The 23,579-nt window shown below is 44.5% G+C and overlaps 1 protein-coding gene across 6 annotated transcripts in view; it reads right to left on the bottom strand.

Annotated features, from left to right (window-relative positions):
• Window positions 1–23,579, bottom strand: part of alox5a (arachidonate 5-lipoxygenase a) — a 108,916-nt gene that overhangs the window by 42,731 nt on the left and 42,606 nt on the right. For all 6 annotated transcript variants that reach the window (XM_069885845.1, XM_069885843.1, XM_069885846.1 and 3 more), the window contains 2 exons: window positions 21,544–21,666; window positions 4,014–4,120 (listed from right to left, as the gene is read on the bottom strand). In XM_069885845.1, the coding sequence (XP_069741946.1) occupies window positions 4,014–4,120; window positions 21,544–21,666 (230 nt within the window). The remainder of the gene's footprint in view (window positions 1–4,013; window positions 4,121–21,543; window positions 21,667–23,579) is intronic.

The following is a 23,579-nucleotide window of genomic DNA, read 5'->3' as shown; positions in this document are numbered from 1 at the left end:
GCTGGCTGTGTCACAGAGTGGTATGGTTGCACAGGACCATAAGAGTGGTTGAAACGATCATTGGAGTCTTCCTCTCCCCTCTCCACCCCCTCACATAATCGATGTGATCTACCAGGACTCTTGTCTCAAGAGGGCACTCAAAATCATTGAGGACCCGTTCCACCCCGCACACAGCATCTTTCAGATGCTCCCATTGGGAAAGAAATACAGGAGGATCAGAGCCAGCACCACCAGGCTGAGGTATAGCTTCTTCCCATGGGCAGTGAGAATGCTGAACCACCAAAGGAACTGCTCACACTGACCATCTGAGACTCTACTATTAGTTAACAAATATTTATTTATTTTTATAGATGTAAATTTATCCTGCATACAGGTATGTTAGTATATATGTATACAGGTCTGTGTGTGTTATGTCTGGTTGTGTGTCTGTGTGTTTTGCACCTAGGACCAGAGAATGCTGTTTCGTTGGGCTGTACTTGTACAACCAGATGACAATAAATGAACTTGAACAGTGGACCTGATCTACAGGGCAGGCAGGAAGTTATTCAACTTCCGCTTCCTCCAGAACTGAGATCAAGATTTGGAGTGTGTGTCCTTGTGAGAATGAAGTGGACTGAGACTGAACAATGACCTTCAAAAAGAAATGGATAATAGATTAGTGAAGGAGACTAAAGATTTTGGTTTGGAGTGACAAAGAATGAGAGGTGACTTAATAGAGGAGTAGAAGATTATGAGGGGTTTAGATAGAGTGGACAGCCAGCACTTTTATCCTGGGGAAACAATTGCGAATATCAGAGGACATCTGTTTAGGGTGAGTGGAGCGATGTTCAGGGGAGACGTCAGGGTTACATTTTTCTACAGCGGAATAGTGGGTGTCATGCTTGCGTGATGGAGGCTGGAACAATAGGGACATTCAAAAGATTCTTAGATAGGCATGCGAAAGTAAGAAAAAATACACAGTTTCGGTGTGAGGGAGAAAAAAATTACATTGTTGTGGAGTAGGTTTCCGAAGGCCGACACATCATGGTGGGCTGAGGGACCTGCCCTATACTGCCATGTTCTATGCTCGATATTGAATCAGTGGTGGAATTAGATATAATCACTCTGTTAAAGAGACCTTTAGGCAACATGAAGAAGGATCTGGTTCTGATTAAGGCAAATGGGATAAGTGTAGATGTAAAAAGGTCAGCAGAGACGTGTTGGTGGAAGGACCTGTATCTGTGTGGTACATGTTGGATGTAAGGGTCTGTGGTGTGGATATGTGTTGGGTGTAAGGATCTGTGTGTATGGATATGTGTTGGCCTGTGTGTGTGTGGTACGTGTTGGGTAAAAGGGTCTGTGTGTGTGCGGTACATGTTGGGTGGAAGGGCCTGTGTGTGTGGGTATGTGTTGGATGGAAGGGCCTGTGTGTGTGGGTATGTGTTGGGTGGAAGGGCCTGTGTGTGTGGGTACGTGTTGGGTGGAAGGGCCTGTGTGTGTGTGGTACGTGTTGGGTGGAAGGGCCTGTGTGTGTGTGGTATGTGTTGGGTAGAAGGGTCTGTGTGTGTGCGATACATGTTGGGTGGAAGGGCCTGTTTATGTGGGTACATGTTGGGTGAAAGGGCCTGTGTGTGTGCGGTATGTGTTGGGTAGAAGGGTCTGTGTGTGTGCAGTACGTGTTGGGTAGAAGGGCCTGTGTGTGTGCGGTACATATTGGGTAGAAGGGTCTGTGTGTGCGGTGCGTGTTGGGTAGAAGGGTCTGTGTGTGTGCGGTATGTGTTGGGTGGAAGGGCCTGTGTGTGTGCGGTACATGTTGGGTAGAAGGGCCTGTATGTGTGGGTACGTGTTGGGTAGAAGGGCCTGTGTGTGGGTACATGTTGGGTGGAAGGGCCTGTGTGTGTGGGTACATGTTGGGTGGAAGGGCCTGTGTGTGTGGGTACATGTTGGGTAGAAGGGCCTGTGTGTGTGCGGTACGTGTTGGGTAGAAGGGTCTGTGTGTGCAGTGTGTGTTGGGTAGAAGGGTCTGTGTGTGTGGGTACGTGTTGGGTGGAAGGGCCTGTGTGTGTCCGGTACGTGTTGGGTAGAAGGGTCTGTGTGTGCGGTGCGTGTTGGGTAGAAGGGTCTGTGTGTGTGGGTACGTGTTGGGTAGAAGGGTCTGTGTGTGTGGTGCGTGTTGGGTAGAAGGGTCTGTGTGTGTGCGGTATGTGTTGGGTGGAAGGGCCTGCGTGTGTGCGGTACATGTTGGGTAGAAGGGCCTGTATGTGTGGGTACGTGTTGGGTAGAAGGGCCTGTGTGTGGGTACATGTTGGGTGGAAGGGCCTGTGTGTGTGGGTACATGTTGGGTGGAAGGGCCTGTGTGTGTGGGTACATGTTGGGTGGAAGGGCCTGTGTGTGTGCGGTACGTGTTGGGTGGAAGGGCCTGCGTGTGTGCGGTACATGTTGGGTAGAAGGGCCTGTATGTGTGGGTACGTGTTGGGTAGAAGGGCCTGTGTGTGGGTACATGTTGGGTGGAAGGGCCTGTGTGTGTGGGTACATGTTGGGTGGAAGGGCCTGTGTGTATGCGGTACATGTTGGGTGGAAGGGCCTGTGTGTGTGCGGTACATGTTGGGTGGAAGGGCCTGTGTGTGTGCGGTACATGTTGGGTGGAAGGGCCTGTGTGTGTGCGGTACATGTTGGGTGGAAGGGCCTGTGTGTATGCGGTACATGTTGGGTGGAAGGGCCTGTGTGTGTGCGGTACATGTTGGGTGGAAGGGCCTGTGTGTGTGCGGTACATGTTGGGTGGAAGGGCCTGTGTGTGTGCGGTACATGTTGGGTGGAAGGGCCTGTGTGTGTGCGGTACATGTTGGGTGGAAGGGCCTGTGTGTATGCGGTACATGTTGGGTGGAAGGGCCTGTGTGTGTGCGGTACATGTTGGGTGGAAGGGCCTGTGTGTGTGCGGTACATGTTGGGTGGAAGGGCCTGTGTGTGTGCGGTACATGTTGGGTGGAAGGGCCTGTGTGTATGCGGTACATGTTGGGTGGAAGGGCCTGTGTGTGTGCGGTACATGTTGGGTGGAAGGGCCTGTGTGTGTGCGGTACATGTTGGGTGGAAGGGCCTGTGTGTGTGCGGTACATGTTGGGTGGAAGGGCCTGTGTGTGTGCGGTACATGTTGGGTGGAAGGGCCTGTGTGTATGCGGTACATGTTGGGTGGAAGGGCCTGTGTGTGTGCGGTACATGTTGGGTGGAAGGGCCTGTGTGTGTGCGGTACATGTTGGGTGGAAGGGCCTGTGTGTGTGCGGTACATGTTGGGTGGAAGGGCCTGTGTGTGTGCGGTACATGTTGGGTGGAAGGGCCTGTGTGTATGCGGTACATGTTGGGTGGAAGGGCCTGTGTGTGTGCGGTACATGTTGGGTGGAAGGGCCTGTGTGTGTGCGGTACATGTTGGGTGGAAGGGCCTGTGTGTGTGCGGTACATGTTGGGTGGAAGGGCCTGTGTGTGTGCGGTACATGTTGGGTGGAAGGGCCTGTGTGTGTGCGGTACATGTTGGGTGGAAGGGCCTGTGTGTGTGCGGTACATGTTGGGTGGAAGGGCCTGTGTGTGTGCGGTACATGTTGGGTGGAAGGGCCTGTGTGTGTGCGGTACATGTTGGGTGGAAGGGCCTGTGTGTGTGCGGTACATGTTGGGTGGAAGGGCCTGTGTGTGTGCAGTACATGTTGGGTGGAAGGGCCTGTGTGTGTGCGGTACATGTTGGGTGGAAGGGCCTGTGTGTGTGCGGTACATGTTGGGTGGAAGGGCCTGTGTGTGTGCGGTACATGTTGGGTGGAAGGGCCTGTGTGTGTGCGGTACATGTTGGGTGGAAGGGCCTGTGTGTATGCAGTATGACTCTGAAAAGGTCAGGCATTAGGGACCATCACCATTCCTGTCCACAGTGATCCAGCCGTGTTAATTCCCTGGATAGAAGTAGAAGGTTCCCTGGTCAATATGCAACCTGAATGTTCATGTGGAGCCTGGAGAATGAAGTACTTGTTTTTTGAAGCATTGCGAATGTCACTCACCTGAAATTGTATTGGTAATCCTGACAAAGATCTTTTCAAAATCAGCAAAATCACTCCATGAAGATTGGAACATGTGCATGAAACGATTCACGTACAGATTCTCCATCCTGGACAAAGAAATTACCCTTCAATTAGAAGCTGGCATAACAATACTTTTCTATCTATAGAAGATATGCTGGGTTACTTGGCGGAGAGGTGGAGAGTGAGCATACCCTTTGATTTCTTGCTGTTTAATCCACTGCCGGACCACCACAACTTACAACTTCCTTCCCTATCTTGAAATGGGTCTGAAACACCATGGGCTGATGGATCCAAGGACTACTGTGCTTACAGCGATTGGCTGAGAGCTAAGCCACACCTATTGTCTGGGCCTTAAAGGGTTGTGTCCCTAGCCAGGTCGGATCATTCCGGACTGGTCGGCCATCTGTGAAGAGCTCCGGTCTTTTGCTAATAAAAGCCTTGGTTTGGATCAACAAGTCTTTGGTTCTTTTGATGAGCTCTACACAGATGCAAATGACCGACCAACTGCAGGCACTGTACGACTCCCTTTGTCACCCGGTTGTCACATGCCTGTACCATTTCATCAAGTCCCGGAACCTCCGCTTCACCGTACAAGGACCATGACCGAGAGTCATGCAGGGTCTGTGCGGAGTGCGAACCATGCTACTTCTGCCTGCCACAGGCCCACGTCGACAAGGCCACTCAGCCCTTTGAATGGCTTAGCATCGTCTTCAAAGACCCTCTGCCTTCCACAAACAAGAACGTCTACTTCCTCGTGGTTGTAGACGAATAATCCTGTTTTCCCTTCGCCATCCCTTGCCTGGACACCTCTACAGCCACCATTGTCGGGGCTCTGATGCAGATCTTCACTATGTTTGGATACCCGACATTCATCCACAGTGATCAGGGGACCGGCTTCATGAGTGAAGAGTTGCACCAGTACCTGAGGGGCAACGGGCAGGTGAAGCGTGAAAATGGGGTGATCTGGAAGGCAGTCCTCCTGCTCATGAGGTCCAAAGGCTGGTCCAACGACTACTGGCAAGAGGCTCTCCCCGAGGCACTCCATGCCATTAGGTCGCTCTTGCGCACAGCTACTAATCAGACCCTTCATGAGTACCTTTTCTCGTAACCCAGGAAGTCAGTGACTGGAGTCTCCCTCCCAGCTTGGTTCACATCTCCGGGACTGGTGCTCCTCTGCAAACATGTGCGGGCCCACAAGACAGACCCGCTGGTTGAGCAGGTGCTCCTCCTCCATGCCAACCAGAACTACACCTACATCAGGAACCCCAGTGGCCTTGAGAACACCGTCTCGACCAGGGATCTGGCACCAGCAGGGTCCCCACCCTCCCTCCAGCATCATAACTACCCAGCCAAACCTCTCCACCTACCCAGAATCTGGGGGCCAAACCACTCCCTCCACCCCTCCAGAGAACCCCCTTCCCCACATCCACCCGGCCATACCCCCCCCACAGACAGACATTCAGATAGATACCACACTGCCCACACCGCCACCTGCCACGGCTACAATGGACCCAGCCAACCATCAGGCAATCACACCGCCGGCCTTTGACCCCGGAGCCAACCCTGCAACAGTCCCAGAGATTCCAACCGCCGCCGGACCACCTGAATGTGTAAATACCACCTGCCACAGTTTACACCCCCCCCCCCCAGAACAATTTTAAGAAAGGGGCGATCTCTGTACCTGCAGGAAGACCACCTGAGGGGCTGACTCCACCTGGTCAGCTGATTGACAGCCGGCCTGAATATAGACCTGAGCCGGCCCCTCCTGAGCCTGTCACACGGGGGCTTGAACTGGTGTTCAGACTATTAATGGAATAAAGCCTGTTGTACAGTCTTTTCAGTTTTGCGCTTGTTTGCACCACAACCTCACAATCTGGCCTCAACAACTTTCTGTGGTTGGGAGTTCCACAAGTTCACAACTCTCAAAGTGAAGAAGTTTCTCCCCATTTCAGTCTGAAATGGCTTCCTCATTCTCCTTGGACTGTGATCCCTTGTTCAGGACTTCCCCAACATCAGGAACATTCTCCCTACATCTATCCCATCCAGTTCTGCTAGAGTTTTGTAGGTCTCCATGAGATCTCCTTTTTGTCTTCTAAATTAAGTGTAACCCTGGGCGGCATGGTTAGTGTAGCGGTTAATGCAATGCTGTTACAGTGCCAGCGATTGGGTTGGAATCTGTAAGGAGTTTGTACGTTCTCCTCGTGTCTGCGTGGGTTTCCTCCTGGGGTTCTGGTGCCATCATTCAAAGTGTACTAGGGCTTGTAGGTTAATTGTGTGTAATTGGGCAGCATGACCTTGTGGATCAAAATGGCCTGTATGTCTAAATTTAAAATTATTCTTTTTTCGTGCATTGGGCAGAAGGGTTGGGAGCCTGAAGACCAGCACCTCTAGGTTCAAGAATAGTTTCTTTCCAACACCTATCAGTCTCTTGAACCTCCCCTTGTTACACACCACAAAAAAGATGGCCTGTACTAGTGTAACCCCAATGTTTCTTGCACTATTAACTGTGAATATTATCCCTGTTTGTATATCCCCTTTTAACTTAACAATTTAATTTATACTATTGTAGTTTTTATGCCTTTTTGGCTGCAGCAAGTAAGAATTTTAGTCTGGTTTTTCCCTTGTATGATAAAAATCTGATAGGTATCTTAATTGTGCTGCTCTATAATAATTCTTAAAGGTTGGTAGTTGTTATCCTTCTTGTTTGTACCATTCTGTTAATTTATCTATTGCTATCCTCGGTTTTCCCCCTTTCCATAAAAATTTCTTTATTATTTTCTTTAGCTCCTTGAACAATTTCTCTGTTAGGTGAATTGGTAATGATTGAAATAGGTATTGTATCCTTGGGAAGATGTTCATTTTAATACAGTTTATCCTTCCTATCAGTGTTAATGGTAAGTCTTTCCAGTGCTCTAAGTCGTCTTGTAATTTTTTCATTAATGGCTGATAATTTAGTTTATATAGATGGCCGAGATTATTATTTAGTTGTATATCTAGGTATCGAATTCCTTGTGTTTGCCATCTAAATGGTGATTCTTTCTTAAACTTTGTGAAATCCACATTATTCATTGGCATTGCTTCACTTTGATTTGCATTGATCTGGTACCCCGATACTTCTCCATATTCCTTCAATTTCTTATGTAATTCTTTTATTGATATTTCTGGTTCTGTTAAGTATATTATAAAGTCATCTGCAAATAGACTGATTTTATATTCCTTCTCTTTTATTTTTATCACTCATTTTATTTTCTGTTCTTATCAGTTCTGCTAGTGGTTCTATAGCGAACGCAAACAGTGAGGGAGATAGTGGATATCCCTGCCTTGTTGATTTGCTTAATTTAAATTGGTTTGATATATATCCATTTACTGTCACTTTCGCCAATGGTCCCTTATATAATGCTTTAATCCAATTAATATATTTCTCTGGTAGGTTGAATTTTTGTAGTACTTTGAATAAATAATTCTATTCTACTCTGTCAAAGGCTTTCTCTGCATACTGTTGGAGTTTTGTTTCCTTGTATTGCATGGATTAATTAATGAATTTACAGATATTGTCCGTTGTTCGTCTTTTTTTAATACATCCAGTTTGGACTAGTTTTACTATTTTTGGTACACAGTTCGCCAATCTGTTTGCTAATAGTTTAGCTATTATCTTATAATCTGTGTTAAGTAGAGATATTGGTCTATACGATGCTGGTGTTAGTGGATCTTTCCCGGTATTTGGTATTACTGTAATTATTGCTGTTTTGCATGAATCTGGTATGTTTTTTTTTCCAATCTGGTTCATAACTTCCAGGAGAGGAGGAATTAATAAGTCTTTAAATGTTTTATAGAATTCTATTGGGAGTCCATCCTTTCCTGGTGTTTTATTGTTCGGTAGTTTTTTTTAATATCTCCTGTATTTCTTCTATTTCAAATGGTTTTATTAATTTATTTTGCTCCTCTGTTTGTAATTTCGGTAGTTCAATTTTAGTTAGAAATTCATCTATTTTGTCTTCTTTCCCTTCATTTTCAGTTTGATATAGTTGTTCGTAGAATTCCCTGAAGTTTTCATTGATCTCCGTTGGGTTATATGTAATTTATTTGTCCTTATTCATTGATGCCAATACCGTTCTTTTAGTTTGTTCTGTCTTAAGCTGCCACGGTAGTATTTTGTGCGGTTTTTCTCCTAGCTCATAATATTTCTGTTTTGTCTAGATGATGGGGTGGTGAATTGGATTAGTAAATATGCAGACGATACTAAGATAGGTGGAATAGTGGATAATGAAGAAGGTTTTCAAGGATTGCAGAGGGATTTGGGCTGCTTAGAAAAGTGGGCTGAAAAATGGCAGATGGAATTTAATGCTGATAAGTGTGAGGTGCTTCATTTTGGTAAGAAGAATCAGAATAGGACATATGTGGTAAATGGGAGAGCATTGAGGAATACAGAAGAGCAGAAAGATTTAGGAGTGACGGTACATCGTTCCCTGAAGGTAGAAACTCACGTGAATAGGGTGGTGAAGAAGGCTTTTAGTATGCTGGCCTTTATCAATCATTGCATGGAATATAGGAGTTGGGAGGTGATGTTGAGATTGTATAAGACGTTGGTGCGGCCTAATTTGGAGTTCTGTGTGCAGTTCTGGTCGCCTAATTATAGGAAGGATATAAACAGAGTGGAGAGAGTGCAGAGAAGGTTTACCAGAATGTTGCCTGGGTTTAAGCATCTGGAGTATGGGGAGAGATTGGACAGATTGGGTCTTTATTCTTTGGAGCGTAGAAGGTTGAGAGGGGATTTGATAGAAGTATTTAAGATTATGAAAGGGATAGACAGAATGGATGTGGATAGACTATTTCCATTAAGAGGAGGAAAGTTTAAAACAAGAGGACATGAGTTAAGAATTAAGGGGCAGAGGTTTAGAGGTAACATGAGGGGGAACTTCTTTACTCAGAGAGTGGTAGCTGTGTGGAATGATCTTCCGGGAGAAATAGTGGCGGCGGAATCAATTGTATTATTTAAGAAAAGGTTGGACAGGTATATGGATGAGAAAAAGATGGAGGGTTATGGGCATTGTGCAGGGAGGTGGGATTAGAAAGGGGTGTTTGGTTCGGTGCGGACTAGAAGGGCCTAATGGCCTGTTTCCGTGCTGTAATTGTTATGTTTTTGTTATGTCTTCATTATGTTCTTCTCCACCTTGTGTTTGTAGTGTTTCATATTTTATTTTCTTGTCTGTCAATTCTGTTCTTTTAGTTGTATCTTCCTTTATTGCTACTTCTTTTTCTCTATTTATTTCCCTTTCCAACTGTTCTATTTCTCGATTGTAGTCCTTCTTCATCTTAGATACATAACTTATTATCTGTCCTCTGATTAATGCTTTCATTGCGTCCCATAGTATAAATTTATTTTTCACTGATTCCATATTTATTTCAAAGTACATTTTAATTTGTCGCTCAATTAATTCTCTAAAATCCTGTCTTTTAAGTAGCATGGAGTTTAATCTCCATCTATACATTCTTGATGGGATGTCCTCTAGCTCTATTACCAATAACAGGGGTGAGTGATCCGATAACAATCTAGCTTTATATTCCGTTTTCTTAACTCTTCCTTGAATGTGGGCTGATAACAGGAATAGGTCTACCTGAATAATATGAATATTCTTTTTCCTTTCCTCCATATATCCAAAAGTTGCATTTCCTGCATCGATTTAATTATAAATTTGGTTACTTTGTTCTTTCTGTTAGTCTTTTTTCCAGTTTTATCCATGTTTGAGTCCAAATTAAGGTTAAAATCCCCTCCTATTAGTTTATTCCCTTGCATATCTGTGATCTTCAAAAAGATATCTTGCATAAATTTTTGATCTTCTTCATTAGGTGCATATGCATTGAGTAAATTCCAAAATTCTGAATATATTTGACATTTTATCATTACATACCTCCCTGCTGGATCTATTATTTCCTCTTCTATTTTGATTGGTACATTTTTATTGATTAATATAGCTACTCCTCTAGCTTTTGAATTATATAATGCTGCTGTTACATGCCCTATCCAATCTCTCTTTAATTTCTTGTGTTCCACTTCAGTTAGATGTGTTTCTTGCACGAATGCTATATCAATTTTTTCTTTCTTCAGTAAATTTAACAGCTTCTTCCTTTAGATTTGGTTATGTGTTCTGTTAATATTTAAAGTCATATAGTTCAACATGGCCATTTCATACTTTGTTTATTTTTCCTTTCCGTTTCCTCATCACCACCTTTCCTTCTTATCCATTTTCTTTTTTTGAACACATTGTAAGACAACATTTCTAAAACATAAAATATTTCCACTATTCCCATATCTAAAATTCCTTTAACCCCAATAGTCCCTTCCCTCTGAGTTGCCCTTTGTCCCTTGTCGGGCAACCACATCTCCCCTCTCCATTTGGATTTGCGAATCCACTCGCAAGCGTCAACTGATTTCTCAGTGACTGTTATTCTTACCCACCCAGCCCCCCAGAAAAGACTTTAATCTTCATATATAACAAAGCTCACTCTCTTAATTCCCTCCATACTTCCTTTCTTCTGTTTCTTTCCCTTCTTAGTTCTTACTTATACTTTATTCTTCTTCTTTAAATATAGTTTGTTGTCATTTTTGTTCTTGTTACATTTCCTCATCTCTCTGTCTGTTTTGAGGGTGTTCTGCAAATTTTCGTGCTTTTTCCGGATCCGAGAATAATTTGCCTTGCTTCCCCGGGATAACTATTTTAAGCACCGCTGAATATTTTAACATAAATTTATAACCTTTTTTCCATAGGGTCGATTTTGCTGTGTTAAACTCCTTCCTCTTCTTCAGGAGTTCAAAACTTATATCTGGATAGAAAAAAATTTTTTGACCTTTGTATTCCAGTGGTTTTTTGTCTTCTCTTATTTTTTTCATTGCCTTCTCCAATATATTTTCTCTTGTCGTATATCTTAGGAATTTTACTAGAATGGATCTTGGTTTTTGTTGTGGCTGTGGTTTAGGGGCTAATGTTCTGGGTGCCCTTTCTATTTCCATTCCTTCCTGTAATTCTGCTCTTCCTAGGACCCTGGGGATCCAATCTTTTATAAATTCTTTCATATTTTTGCCTTCTTCATCTTCCTTAAGGCCCACTATCTTTATACTGTTTCTCCTATTATAGTTTTCCATTATATCCATCTTCTGAGCTACAGCTCCTGTGTTTCTTTAACTTTTTTATCAGATTCTTCTAATTTCTTTTTTAAGTCGTCCATTTCCATTTCTATGGCTGTTTCTCATTCGTCAACCTTGTCTACTCTTTTTCCTATATCTGTCATGACCATCTCTAATCTATTCACTTTTTCTTCTGTACTTTTTATTCTTTTTATTTCACTGAATTCTTATGTCAGCCATTCTTTTACTGTTTCCATATATTCTTTAAAAAAATTTTTATCCATGTACTGTCCCTTCCCTTCATCTTCCATTTCTCTGTGTAGAGTTTGATGTTCTCCCTCCTCTTGTTCTGAGTCCACTCCAGGATCTGTGTCCTTCACCTCTGTCTCTTCTGATTTTCTTGTTGGGTTGTTTATTTTATTTTGTTGGGTATTTTTGTTCTTATTTTTATTAAAAATGTCTTGGTGTTGGTCTTCTTCCTCTGGGTTGGTCATCTGTTGTTTCTTTGATTTCCTATTCTTATTCTCTTCCTTCTTGTTCCCGTTATTTTCTATGTTTTCCTGTTGAGAGTCTTGCTGTTGGGCTATTCTTGTCTGTTTCAGCTGTGGAGATTTACTCCTCAGCTGGTCCCCCCTCCCTTCAGTGTTGTTTTTGTCTTGTGCATCCTCGCGCATGCGCGGTTGCGCACTTTTGTTTGGCTCCGTGATCCATCTTTGTAGTCCTGAATTCGGGGTTTCCACTGACCTCAGGGAGCGTGCTTCTCTCTCCACGGCGGACCTGCTCGTACAGGTAAGGCCTTCACCTTTCTCTTCTGACATCTTTCCTTTTTTTCCTGTTGTTTTTGGTTTTTCTTTCTTTGCTGCCATTTTCTCCACACTTTTATTTTTAAGTTGTTATGGTTTCTGTGTTTGTGGCTTTGCTTTTTCTTAACTTTTTTTTAACTTTTCTGGAGAGGGCTGGTATTTGCTTACCACTACTCCATCACGTGACTTCCCTCGCTGCATCTCCTTGATAACAACAAGGTCCTTTCTCAGATCGGGATTCTCACTCCTCAAGGTGAGGCCTCACCAGGGCCCTGTACACCTTCAGTCAGACCTCCCTCCTTCCACATTCGAAACCTCTCACAATCATTATATGCTCCCATTTTTCAGGCTTTAAAAGAATTTGTGTCACTTGAAGAGAATACATTTTGCACAGCCCTGCAGGCTTTTGGAAAGTGATGGTGAACTGGCAGCAGGCGTTGAACAGCATGTTCCTGAATTGGATGCATCTTGCAGAGAGAGAAAAAACTCAGGTGCAGAAATCATGTGACGAAAAAATTCAAGACTGAATATCCAGTTTGCTAAGGGACCATTTTAAGGAGACAGCACAGGAGAAAACAGCTCTTGGAATAAATGCTGTGCTAAATTGGCCTAACTTGTGGTTACAGACAACCTGTCTGTGGTAATGAAAATACCACTCTGTGACCAAAAAAAAAGAGTGAAGTCACTTTTGTTCGGCTGACCTTCAGAAAGGGTCCTGAAGGCAGAGGAAATACTTTGTGAGCTTTGTGAACATCATTTGTTTCGTGTCCTGTACATCAAAGAAATTTTTGTTGGTACTCGGCTAAAAAGGACATTTCACTGGAAGCACTTCATCAAGGGTTTTGTGAGTTATAAACATTCTGCCACAACCAGTTTCTCTCATCTACTTCATGAACTGCTAATTTTATCTAAGGCCTGCGCGTCTCATCCATCTAAACCCTGGGCGTCTCGTCCATGTAAACCCTGCGCGTCTTGTCCATGTAAACCCTGCGCGTCTCGTCCATGTAAACCCTGCGCGTCAAATCCATGTAAAAAACCCTGCGCGTCTCATCCATCTAAACCTTGCGTGTCTCATTCATCTAAACCCTGCATGTCTCAACCATGTAAGCCCTGCACGTCAAGTCCATGTAAACCCTGCACGTCAAATCCATCTAAACCCTGCGCGTCTCATCCATCTGATCACTGCGCGTCTCATCCATCTAAACCCTGCGTGTCTCATCCATCTAAACCCTGCGTGTCTCATCCATCTAAACCCTGCGCATCTCATCCATCTAAACCCTGCGCATCTCATCCATCTAAACCCTGTGCATTTCATCCATCTGATCCCTGCGCGTCTCATCCATCTGATCCCTGCGCGTCTCATCCATCTAAACCCTGCGTGTCTCATCTATCTAAACCCTGTGTGTCTCATCCATCTAAACGCTGCATGTCTCATCAATTTCAAGCCTATCAACAATGAATTTCCAAAACTGAACTTCGACCTGCCTTCCCAGAATTGTGCCTTGAGCTGTAGTGGGTTGGGGTATTACACACACACATACATACACACACCAGTATATTTGCACATAGCTGGGGGTTAAGTTAGATAAGTTTAGATATGTTAGTTAAATGAGATAATGTGTTATATTATTAATTATTAATAATTAAAAATATTATTTTAAATATAACACCGTCTGGACTAATATCTATTGCTGGTATCTAGTAGATAACACAATAAACATGGCGTTTGCTTTCTTCACCGCCTGTTTCTGGTACATAACGCAATAAACGTGGCGTTTGCTTTCTTCACCGCCTGTTATACCTATGCTCCCCCCCTTCAGTGACTGATGCACTGTGACCCCCCCCTCCCCTCTAGTCTCGCTACTCCTCCCCTTTTCATCATTTCCCACCATTCAGATAATAATCGGCTTTTCCTGTTACTGTCGCCAAACTGGACAACCTCACATTAATCTACATTAGACGGCACCTGCTAGACATTTTCCCCTCTCTCCTAATCCGTCCAAGTCACCCTGCAGCCTCTTGGAACCCCCCTCAGCTCTCTTGCTGTCCCCCAGCTCAAGTTTCATCCACCGACATGGAGATCGTTCATCCAATTCCTTCATCTGGACCAGTCATTCTCCACCTTTCTTGGCTGTGCTCTTAGGACCCAGCCCCTGTTCCTGTGAAGCAGTCAAATTTTCTTCTTCCACATTTCTCTCCTACCGACTACGTGAAAAATATTCTATGATTTCAGTCCGTGGTCCCTCTTTAAATGTGCTGCAGCCCCTTTTAAGAATGGCTGATCTAGATCATCACACATGTTGTAAATAGCTGGGATCCCAGCACTGAACCTTGTGGTCCTCTCCAATCTGATCAGTACCATTTATCACCATTCTCAGCTTCCTGCCTGCCATGCCGTTTTCTGTCCACGTCTGTCCATCCTCCCACACCACATTCACTCATTTTGGTACAAGAGTCTCTTGTATAGAATCTTATCAAAAGCCTTTTGAAAGTCCAAATATCTTACATGAACCGGTTCACATAGCCCACTAGACCGATTACATCCTCCAAAGTGTCTGCAATGATATCGAGTTTCCTGCCACATACAGTAAACAATGCAAAGATGCATCAAAATTCTTACTGCAGCCAAACAGGTACTTTGCAAAGATAAAATAATTTAAAAAATTAAAAAGTTAATAAAAAAATAGATAATAAGTATTCACGGTTATCTGAGTCCTTTGGTGGTGTCAGTGTAACTAGGTTTCGCAAGCAGATTCGTCAAACATGATCCTCTTGGATCATTACGTGGAACTACATTGTTGTGGCCGTCACAGAGACTTGGCTGGAGGAGGGCAGGATTGACTGATGCAGGTACTGGCGATTAGATGGTTTGGAAAGAATAGGATGGGAGGAAGTGGGGGGGAGGTGGAGTAATGTTCCTGGTCAGGGATAGTATCACGGCTTCAGAAAGGGAGGACGCTGCAGAGGGAGTGTCCACTGAGTCAGTATGGGTGGAAGTCAGAAACAGGAAGGGAGCTAGGACTGTAGTCACCTATAGGCCCCCAAATATCCCCCGGGACACCGAGGAGCAGATAAGCAGGCAGATTTTGGAATGGTGCATGAAATACAGGGTTGTAGTTGTGGAAGACTTCAACTTCTCAAATATTGACTGGCATCTCCTGATTGCAAGAGAGATAGATGGGGCTGAATTTGACAGGTGTGTTCAAGAAGGCTTCAGATTCAGATTCAGATTTCAGATTTATTGTTAGAGTATGTACATGACACAATATGTGGACCAACTGACAAGAGGAGAGGCCATACTGGATCTAATTCTGGGTCATGAACCTGGTCAGGTGGTGGACATCTCGGTTGGGGAGAATTTACTTGAGAGTGACCACAGATGGACAAGGATAAAAAGAAGTCAAAATGGGAATATGTTTAATTGGGGAAGGGATAATTATGATGGGATGAGGCAGGAACCAGCGAGAGTAAATTGGGAACAGATGCTCGAGGGTGAAAGCACAGAAGTAATGTGGAGGAAGTTTAGGGATTACTTGTACTAGGTTCAGGGTAGGTTTCTCCCAATAGGACAGGGAAAAGAAGGTTAGAAAAGGGAACAGTGGTTGACAAAACCGGTGAGGCAACGGTCAAGAGGAAGAAGGAAACATGAGAAGTGGCAGATGGAGTTTAATACTGATAAATGTGAGGGGCTACATTTTGGTAGGAATAATCAAAACAGGACATACACATTAAATGGTGGACAATTAAGGACTGCAGGAACAAAGGGATTTAGGAGTCATGGTACATAATTCTCCAAAAGTTGAATCACAAGTGGATAAGGTGGTGAAGAAGTATGTTGGCTTTCATAAATCAGAGTGTAGAACAAAGGAGTCGGGATGTTGTGTTGAAATTATATAAGGCATTGGTGAGGTCAAATTTGGAATATTATGTGCAGTTTTGGTCACCAAATTACAGGAAGGATATAAACAAGAGAGAGAGAATGCAGAGGAGGTTTATGATAATGTTGCTGGGGTTTCAGGATTTGAGTTACAGGGAATGGTTGTGCAGGCTGGGAGTTTATTCTCTAGAACGTAGAAAGCTGAGGGGTGATCTGATAGAGGTACTCAAGATTATAAGGGGGACGGATAGGGTTAATGTGGACAGGCTTTATCCACTGAGAGTGGGGGAGATTCAAACAAGAGGGCATGGATTGAGAGTAAAAGGGGGAAAGTTTAAGCGAAGCATGAGGGGGATTTCTTCCGATGTGGGGGGGGGGTAATGGAATGAACTTCCAGCAGTGCTGGTAGAAGCGAAATCAATGTTAATATTCAAGGATAGGTTGGATAGGTATATGTACAGGAGAGGTATGGAGGGTTATGGGCCAAATGCGGGTCAATGGGACTGGGTGGGAGATGATGTTCGGCACTGACTAGTTGGGCTAAACTAACATAACATAACATAACAATTACAGCACGGAAACAGGCCATTAGGCCCTTCTAGTCCGCACCAAACCAAACACCCCTCTCTAGTCCCACCTCCCTGTACAATGCCCATAACCCTCCATCTTCTTCTCATCCATATACCTGTCCAACCTTTTCTTAAATAATACAATTGACTCCGCCGCTACTATTTCTCCCGGAAGCTCATTCCACACGGCTACCACTCTCTGAGTAAAGGAGTTCCCCCTCATGTTACCTCTAAACCTCTGCCCCTTAATTCTTAACTCATGTCCTCTTGTTTTAATCTTTCCTCCTCTTAACGGAAATAGTCTATCCACATCCACTCTGTCTATCCCTTTCATAATCTTAAATACTTCTATCAAATCCCCTCTCAACCTTCTACGCTCCAAAGAATAAAGACCTAATCTGTCCAATCTCTCCCTATACTCTAGATGCTTAAACCCAGGTAACATTCTGGTAAACCTTCTCTGCACTCTCTCCACTATGTTTATATCCTTCCTATAATTAGGCGACCAGAACTGCACACAGAACTCCAAATTAGGCCGCACCAACGTCTTATACAATCTCAACATCACCTCCCAACTCCTATATTCCATGCAATGATTGATAAAGGCCAGCATACTAAAAGCCTTCTTCACCACCCTATTCACGTGAGTTTCTACCTTCAGGGAACGATGTACCGTTACTCCTAAATCTTTCTGCTCTTCTGTATTCATCAATGCTCTCCCATTTACCACGTATGTCCTGTTCTGATTCTTCTTACCAAAATGAAGCACCTCACACTTATCAGCATTAAATTCCATCTGCCATTTTTCAGCCCACTTTTCTAAGCAGCCCAAATCCCTCTGCAATCCTTGAAAACCTTCTTCCTTATCCACTATTCCACCTATCTTAGTATCGTCTGCAAATTTACTAATCCAATTCACCACCCCATCATCTAGATCATTAATGTATATAACGAACAACAATGGGCCCAATACAGATCCTTGAGGCACACCACTGGTCACTGGCCTCCAACCTGAAAGACAATTATCCACTACCACTCTCTGGCCTCTCCCTTTCAGCCAATGTTCAATCCATTTGACTATCTCAAAATTTATACCTAAAGACTGCACCTTCCTAACTAACCTTCCATGTGGTACCTTATCGAAGGCCTTACTGAAGTCCATATAGACAACATCCACTGCGCTACCCTGCCTGTTTCTGTGTGGTAAATGGTTATATGGTTATATATATTAAATATTGGAAGCAGGAAACAGAAAGGGCTCATGAGAAATATAGGGTAGCCATGAAAGAGCTTAAGAAATTACTTAGGAGAGCTCGAAGGGGGCATGAGAAGGCCTTGGCCTGTAGGATTAAAGAGTACCTTAATTTTTCTGTTCTTCACATATGCATATGTGATGAGAATGAAGGTGGGGATGCTAAAGGATACAGGAAGCAACATGTTTTTTGAAGGTGGAGGAGGTTGGGAACGTCCTAAATGAATACTTTGCTTCAGTTTTCACAAGAGCAAAGGACCTTGATCAGGGTGAGGTAGGAACATAACAGGCGTGTGTGCTGGACAATATGGAGATTAAGGAAGAGGAAGTGTCGGATCTTCATAAAAATAATGATTGAGCCAGATCCAACATAATCCAGATTGCTGAGGGAAGTGAGGGAAGAGATAGCTGGGGTAATGGCTATGATCCTTGAGCCCTCTTTCGCCACAATAGTGGTGCTGGAGAAATGGAGAATGACAAATATAGTCCCCTTGTTTCAAAAAGATAATAGGGAGAATCCTGGGAATTATAGATCAGTGGTCCACTATGCCTATCTTTGTGTCATCAGTAAACTTGCTGATCCAATGTACCACATTACTATCCAGAAAAGAAACAACAATGGTCCCAACACAGATCCCCGAGGCACACTACTAGTCACAGGCCTCTAGTCTGAGAAGCAACAATCCACCACCACTCTCTGTTTTCTCTTATACGGCCAATTACGAATTCAGTTTGCAACCTCTCCTAGTGTCTTAACCTACTGAACTAATCTCGCATGTGGGACCTTGCAAAAGGCTTTACCAAAGTCCATGTAGACAACATCTACAACCTTTCCTTCATCTACCTTCTTGGTAACTTTCTTAAAAAATTTGGCAAGATTCATTAAACATGAAGGTGGGGATGCTAAAGGATACAGGAGGCAACATGTTTTTTGAAGGTGGAGGAGGTTGGGGATGTCCTAAATTAATACTTTGCTTCAGTTTTCACAAGAGCAAAGGACCTGTCCTTTATCAGCCCATGGCTGTCCAAATACCTAAATGCCCTATCTCTCAGAACTCCTTCCAACAATTTACCTACTACTGCCACAGCCTGATGCCAGTAGTAAGGCATTTGACATAATTCCCCATGAGAGATTTGTTCAGAAAGTCATGAGGCACGGGATCCATGGAATCTTGGCTGTGTGGATAAAATATTGGCTTGCAGGTAGAAAGCAGAGAGTAGTAGTGGAAGGAGAGTATTCTGCCTGGATGTCAGTGACTAGTGGAGTTCCACAAGGATCTGTTCTGGGACCCCAGCTCTTTGTGATTTTTATACATGGCCTGGATGATAAGGCGGATGGATGGGTCAGTAAGTTTGCAAATGATCTGAAGGCTGGGAGGAGTTGTGAATGGACCTGAAGGTTGTCATAAGTTACAAAAATATAAAGTCAGGATGCAGGGTTGGGCAGAAAAGTGGCAGATGGAGCTCAATCCGGATAAGTGTGAGGTGATGCATTGAGAAGGACAAACCAGAAGGGTTAATGGTCGGTTACTGAAGAGTGTGGATGAGCGGAGGGACCTTGGGGTTCAAATCCATACACCCCTCAAGGTCGCCGCACAGGTTGATAGGATTAAGAAATGACTTTACAGAGGTCAACAAGTTTATGAGAAGCATAGAGAGGGTAGACAGCCAGCACCTGTTTCCCAGGGCAGAATCAGCAAAGACCAGAGGACGTCTATACAAAGTGAAGGGATGGAAGTTCAGGAGAGATGTCAGGGGTAAGTTTTTTGCACAGAGAGTTGAGGGTGCCTGAAATACCTTGCCAGGGGCATTTAAGAGACCCTTAGACAAGCACATGGATGGAAGAAAAATAGAGAGTTACGAGGTAGGCAGGGTTTCTTTTTTTTTGTTGGAATAAACAGTTCAGCACAACATCGAGGACCGATGTTGAATTCCCTTTTGTAAATCTATGCTGACTTGGACTAATCCTGTCACCTCCCCCCCTCCAAACATAACAGCAATGACAGAGAACAAAGAACATAGAACTGACTTTTTACACCTTACAAAAGTGGAGGAGAATAAAAGTTACTGAAGTTGTCCATCAGAGCATGCTCCAGATCTGGGCAAATGCTGGAGGAGGTGTTGGGAAGCACCAGAGTGCTTGGAAGGGCTCTCTCCCACCCAGGCAGCAGAAATTCTTTGTGCTTTCCCTGGCGGAGGGTGAACTGATCAATCAGGTGCCAGTCAGGCCGAGTGGTGGGCATTACTGGGTAGAATGAAGGAGCAGCTGTGTTGCCACATCCCTGAATGTCTGCAAGCACATCACAGGTGAGACCACTAACCCTGCCATAGAGCCATACAGCCCAAAACGAGCCATACAGCCCAAAACATGCCCTTCATCCCATTATCTCCATGATGCCCTGAAGAGATATGGTCAGTGGGCTAATTGGTTACTACATCTTGAACCAAGTGTGCAGGTGAGTGGTAGGATCTGGGAGGAGTTGAAAGAAACACCAACAGGACAGGGCAGGGTTGGTGTGAATGGGTGAGTGATGGTTATCAATGACCCGATGGGCCAAAAGTGCTGGATCTCTCTGTGACGCTGATGTAGAGAGATGCTGGGGATTTCACCCAAGTTTCTGGAAAACTAAGTTGGGGGCATTCACCATGAGTGGGGTCTTTTCCATCTTTGCCTGTCCACAGCCAATGACACAGTTCCAGAAGGGCCAGTTCATTGGCTGACAACCAGCAGGTGTAGTATCAAAGTAAATATTCGAATCACTTAGAAGCCTGTATTAAAGTGAATTAAAATATGAAACAAAAAGCTTGCTGTCTGAAAAGGAAGGTGAAAAATTAGGGCTGCATTGTGTATAATGGTACTAGCTGGTACGACCTTTGAGGGGCAACAGCAGATAGCTTTGGAATTCAGGGAGTATAAAATATTGGGTTTGGAAGCAGGCAGTGTAAGATAAGGGGTGTGTGTTTTTGCTCAGTGTGGAGTAATTGTATCTCAGTATTCTGAAACCACATATTATTCAACCTTGGTACAGGGATATAGGGGAGGTGGGGGGGGGGGTACAAGGGGTATTACTTACCTAATATGTAGAATAATCTTTTAGTTCAATTTGTTTACTCAAGGGTATAAAAGTCAATACATCCCTCTGTTTAGGAGGAGACCTCAGGAGACAGCTTTCGAGGCTGAAAACAGGAAGGGTTCTCCCAGGTTAACTTGGTGTCTAAAACCAGTCCTTTGTGCTGTGTTCTTTGCAACAGGAAGTGGCAGTTTCAATATTACACAGGGATCGAGGGAGTGAACTCTCCCAGAGGAACCCTCGCCCGTACGTTCACCAGAGTATAAGTGCGCATGAAGTCTCCAACTGCAGGAGCAGATAGTATCACTCAAATGGATCCCCAGTGTTGATACGGACCTGCCACTCCTGCAGACTCTCAGTGTCCACTCCATTGGTCCCCCAGGGCTGGGACAGAGCAGTGTTACACAGACCACACTAGTGTTAACCTCTGGACCCTCAGTTTTGGAACAGATCTGTCACTCCCTTGGACCACTGGTATCTCTCGCCCAACCCCTGCTTCACCTCCCACGGTGCCCCATTGTCACTCCTGCAAAACCCCAGTGTTGGGACAGACCAACGTCACTCCCCGCAGACCCCACTGTCACTCCCTCAGACCTCATTGTCACTCCCTTGGACTTCCAGTGTCGCTCCTTGGAACCCCCCCACTGTTGCGATATACCTGTTACAACACTAAGGGTAACAGCCTGTGTAACACTCCTCAGACCTGGCAGAGCCCTGCTGTCACTCCGTGGACCCGTGCTGTCACTCCCACGGACCTCTGGAGTTACTCCATGGACCCACACTGTCACTCTCATGGACCTCTGGTGTTACTCACGCTTTGCTGTAGTTCAGCACGAAGTCCACTCCTTTCTCAGTGTCAAACTGGATATCCCGGGGCAAATCCTTGTGGTAGTTTGCATCGATACTCAGCGGGAAACCGGGGTGCCATTCCTTCCACCTGCGCCAAGGAAAACCAAGCAGTGGTGAAGTGATCCGATTCCGAAGGGAAATGTAGCGTTAAAGGGTGGGAGGACAGAGGCCACGGTGGGTGGTGGGCACTTGACGTGCCTCCTCATCTCCAACCCTAGCAACATCCTGATCAATGCCCTCAGCTTCACCCCAATGCTTTCACCTCCTTCATTGTGGTATGCAGGTCACAACAATACAGAGACTTGACTCCAGCATCCGCAGACCTTCTGGACTGAACTCGTCATTTGGAAGTGGATCAACAGACCATACGCTTGTGCACCACACCAAGCGCGGTGTTTACACCCTGCGGCAAAGCGCAGTGTTGCATTTTGAACAACAATGTGGTTATCACATTGAGTCTGTCGACACCATGGGGATAAATAAAACCATCAAGGAAGATGACAGAAACCTGCAACTGAAGGTTCATGTCCACCTTGTGTGAGTTCCACAGATCGGTCAAAGGCCATTTTGCAGTCTGAGGGACCTGCAGAACCAAGTTGTTGGGAAAAGCCAGCACTCAGACAAGACGGTGTGTTGGTGGAATGAACACACAGTCACAGGAGACTGTGTCAGGCCACCGCTCGGTGTTGGGACGACCTGGCGGTGGATGGCAAGGCAGGTGAATTGATCTTCTCCCACACGGAGAAGATGGAAATGTTTTCATGGCCAATGATACAGCCGTGGAGGGAGACAACGTGCGACCAATATTCCTCATGGGAATCCCTTTTGAAGTCAACAGCACATTAACCTTGTAGCTCTGCAGAAATCGACAGGTATCTCCTTTTCAGAGTAAAAAATACCCTGATCGCTTCAGACAGTGAACAGCTAAAATTTCAATGAGGGCAATCACGAAGAAGGCTTGCTATCAGCTATACTTCATGAAGAGCCTGAGGAGATTTGGTACATTACCAAAGACTCTAGAACCTTTCTGCAGGTGTACTGTGGAGAGCATACCAGCTGGTTTCATCACTGACTAGTAGGGAGGTGCCAAATCACAGGACAGGAAAAAACTTCAGAGGGTTGTTAACTCAGCCTGCGACATCACGGCCATTAGACTTCAGTCCATCGAGGACATTGACATGAGGCGGTGCCTTGAGAAAGCAGCCTCTATCCTCAAAGACCCCCACCACCCTGACCATGCCCTCTTCACTCTGCTACCAATGGAGATAAGGTACAAGAGCCTGAAGATGAGCATTCAGCGGCACAAGGACAGCTTCTTCCCCACTGTCATCAGATTCCTTTTATTTAAGAATTTTAAAACCACATCCATACATGCATATTCAATAGATATAAAAAAAGTACATAAGTATATATTAAAAAAAACCCTGAACCCTGGCACCCTCCCCACTCCCACCCACCAAGTCTAAGCTAAATATAGAAAAAAAAGGAGAGAAACAGAGAGTGCCAAAAGGAATTATTATTCTCAATACAGACAATGATGGAGTTAAGGATTACCAGAGGGACGGGCCTTCAAGAGTCCCTCACACCTTCAAATCAACGTACATAAATATGGGCTCCATATTTTCAAGAACAAAATGATATTTATGATGTAGATTATGTTATTTTCTCAAGTGGAATACAGGAACACATTTCCACATGCCACCTCTCCATTCCTAAATCTGTACCTGATTTCCAAGTAATGGCTATGCACTTTCTAGAAACAGCTGAAGCCATACATAAAAAAAATCAATTTGATACATAATTCAGGAAATTAAAATTGCCCAATAAAAATAGCATCAGATCCTGTGGGAGTTTAATGCTTAATATCTTCTCCAAAAATTTTTAAACCTCTGACCAAAAAAGGCTTAACTTTAGAACACTCCCATAGAATGAAAAAAATCCCGATCACAGCTAAAACATAAATCAGACGACGTTGGATTCAACTTTTTTTAATTTTTGAGG

The sequence above is a fragment of the Narcine bancroftii genome, chromosome 6, assembly GCF_036971445.1.
Source record: "Narcine bancroftii isolate sNarBan1 chromosome 6, sNarBan1.hap1, whole genome shotgun sequence".
NCBI lineage: Eukaryota > Metazoa > Chordata > Chondrichthyes > Torpediniformes > Narcinidae > Narcine > Narcine bancroftii.
This window is presented reverse-complemented; position numbering and strand designations above follow the sequence as displayed.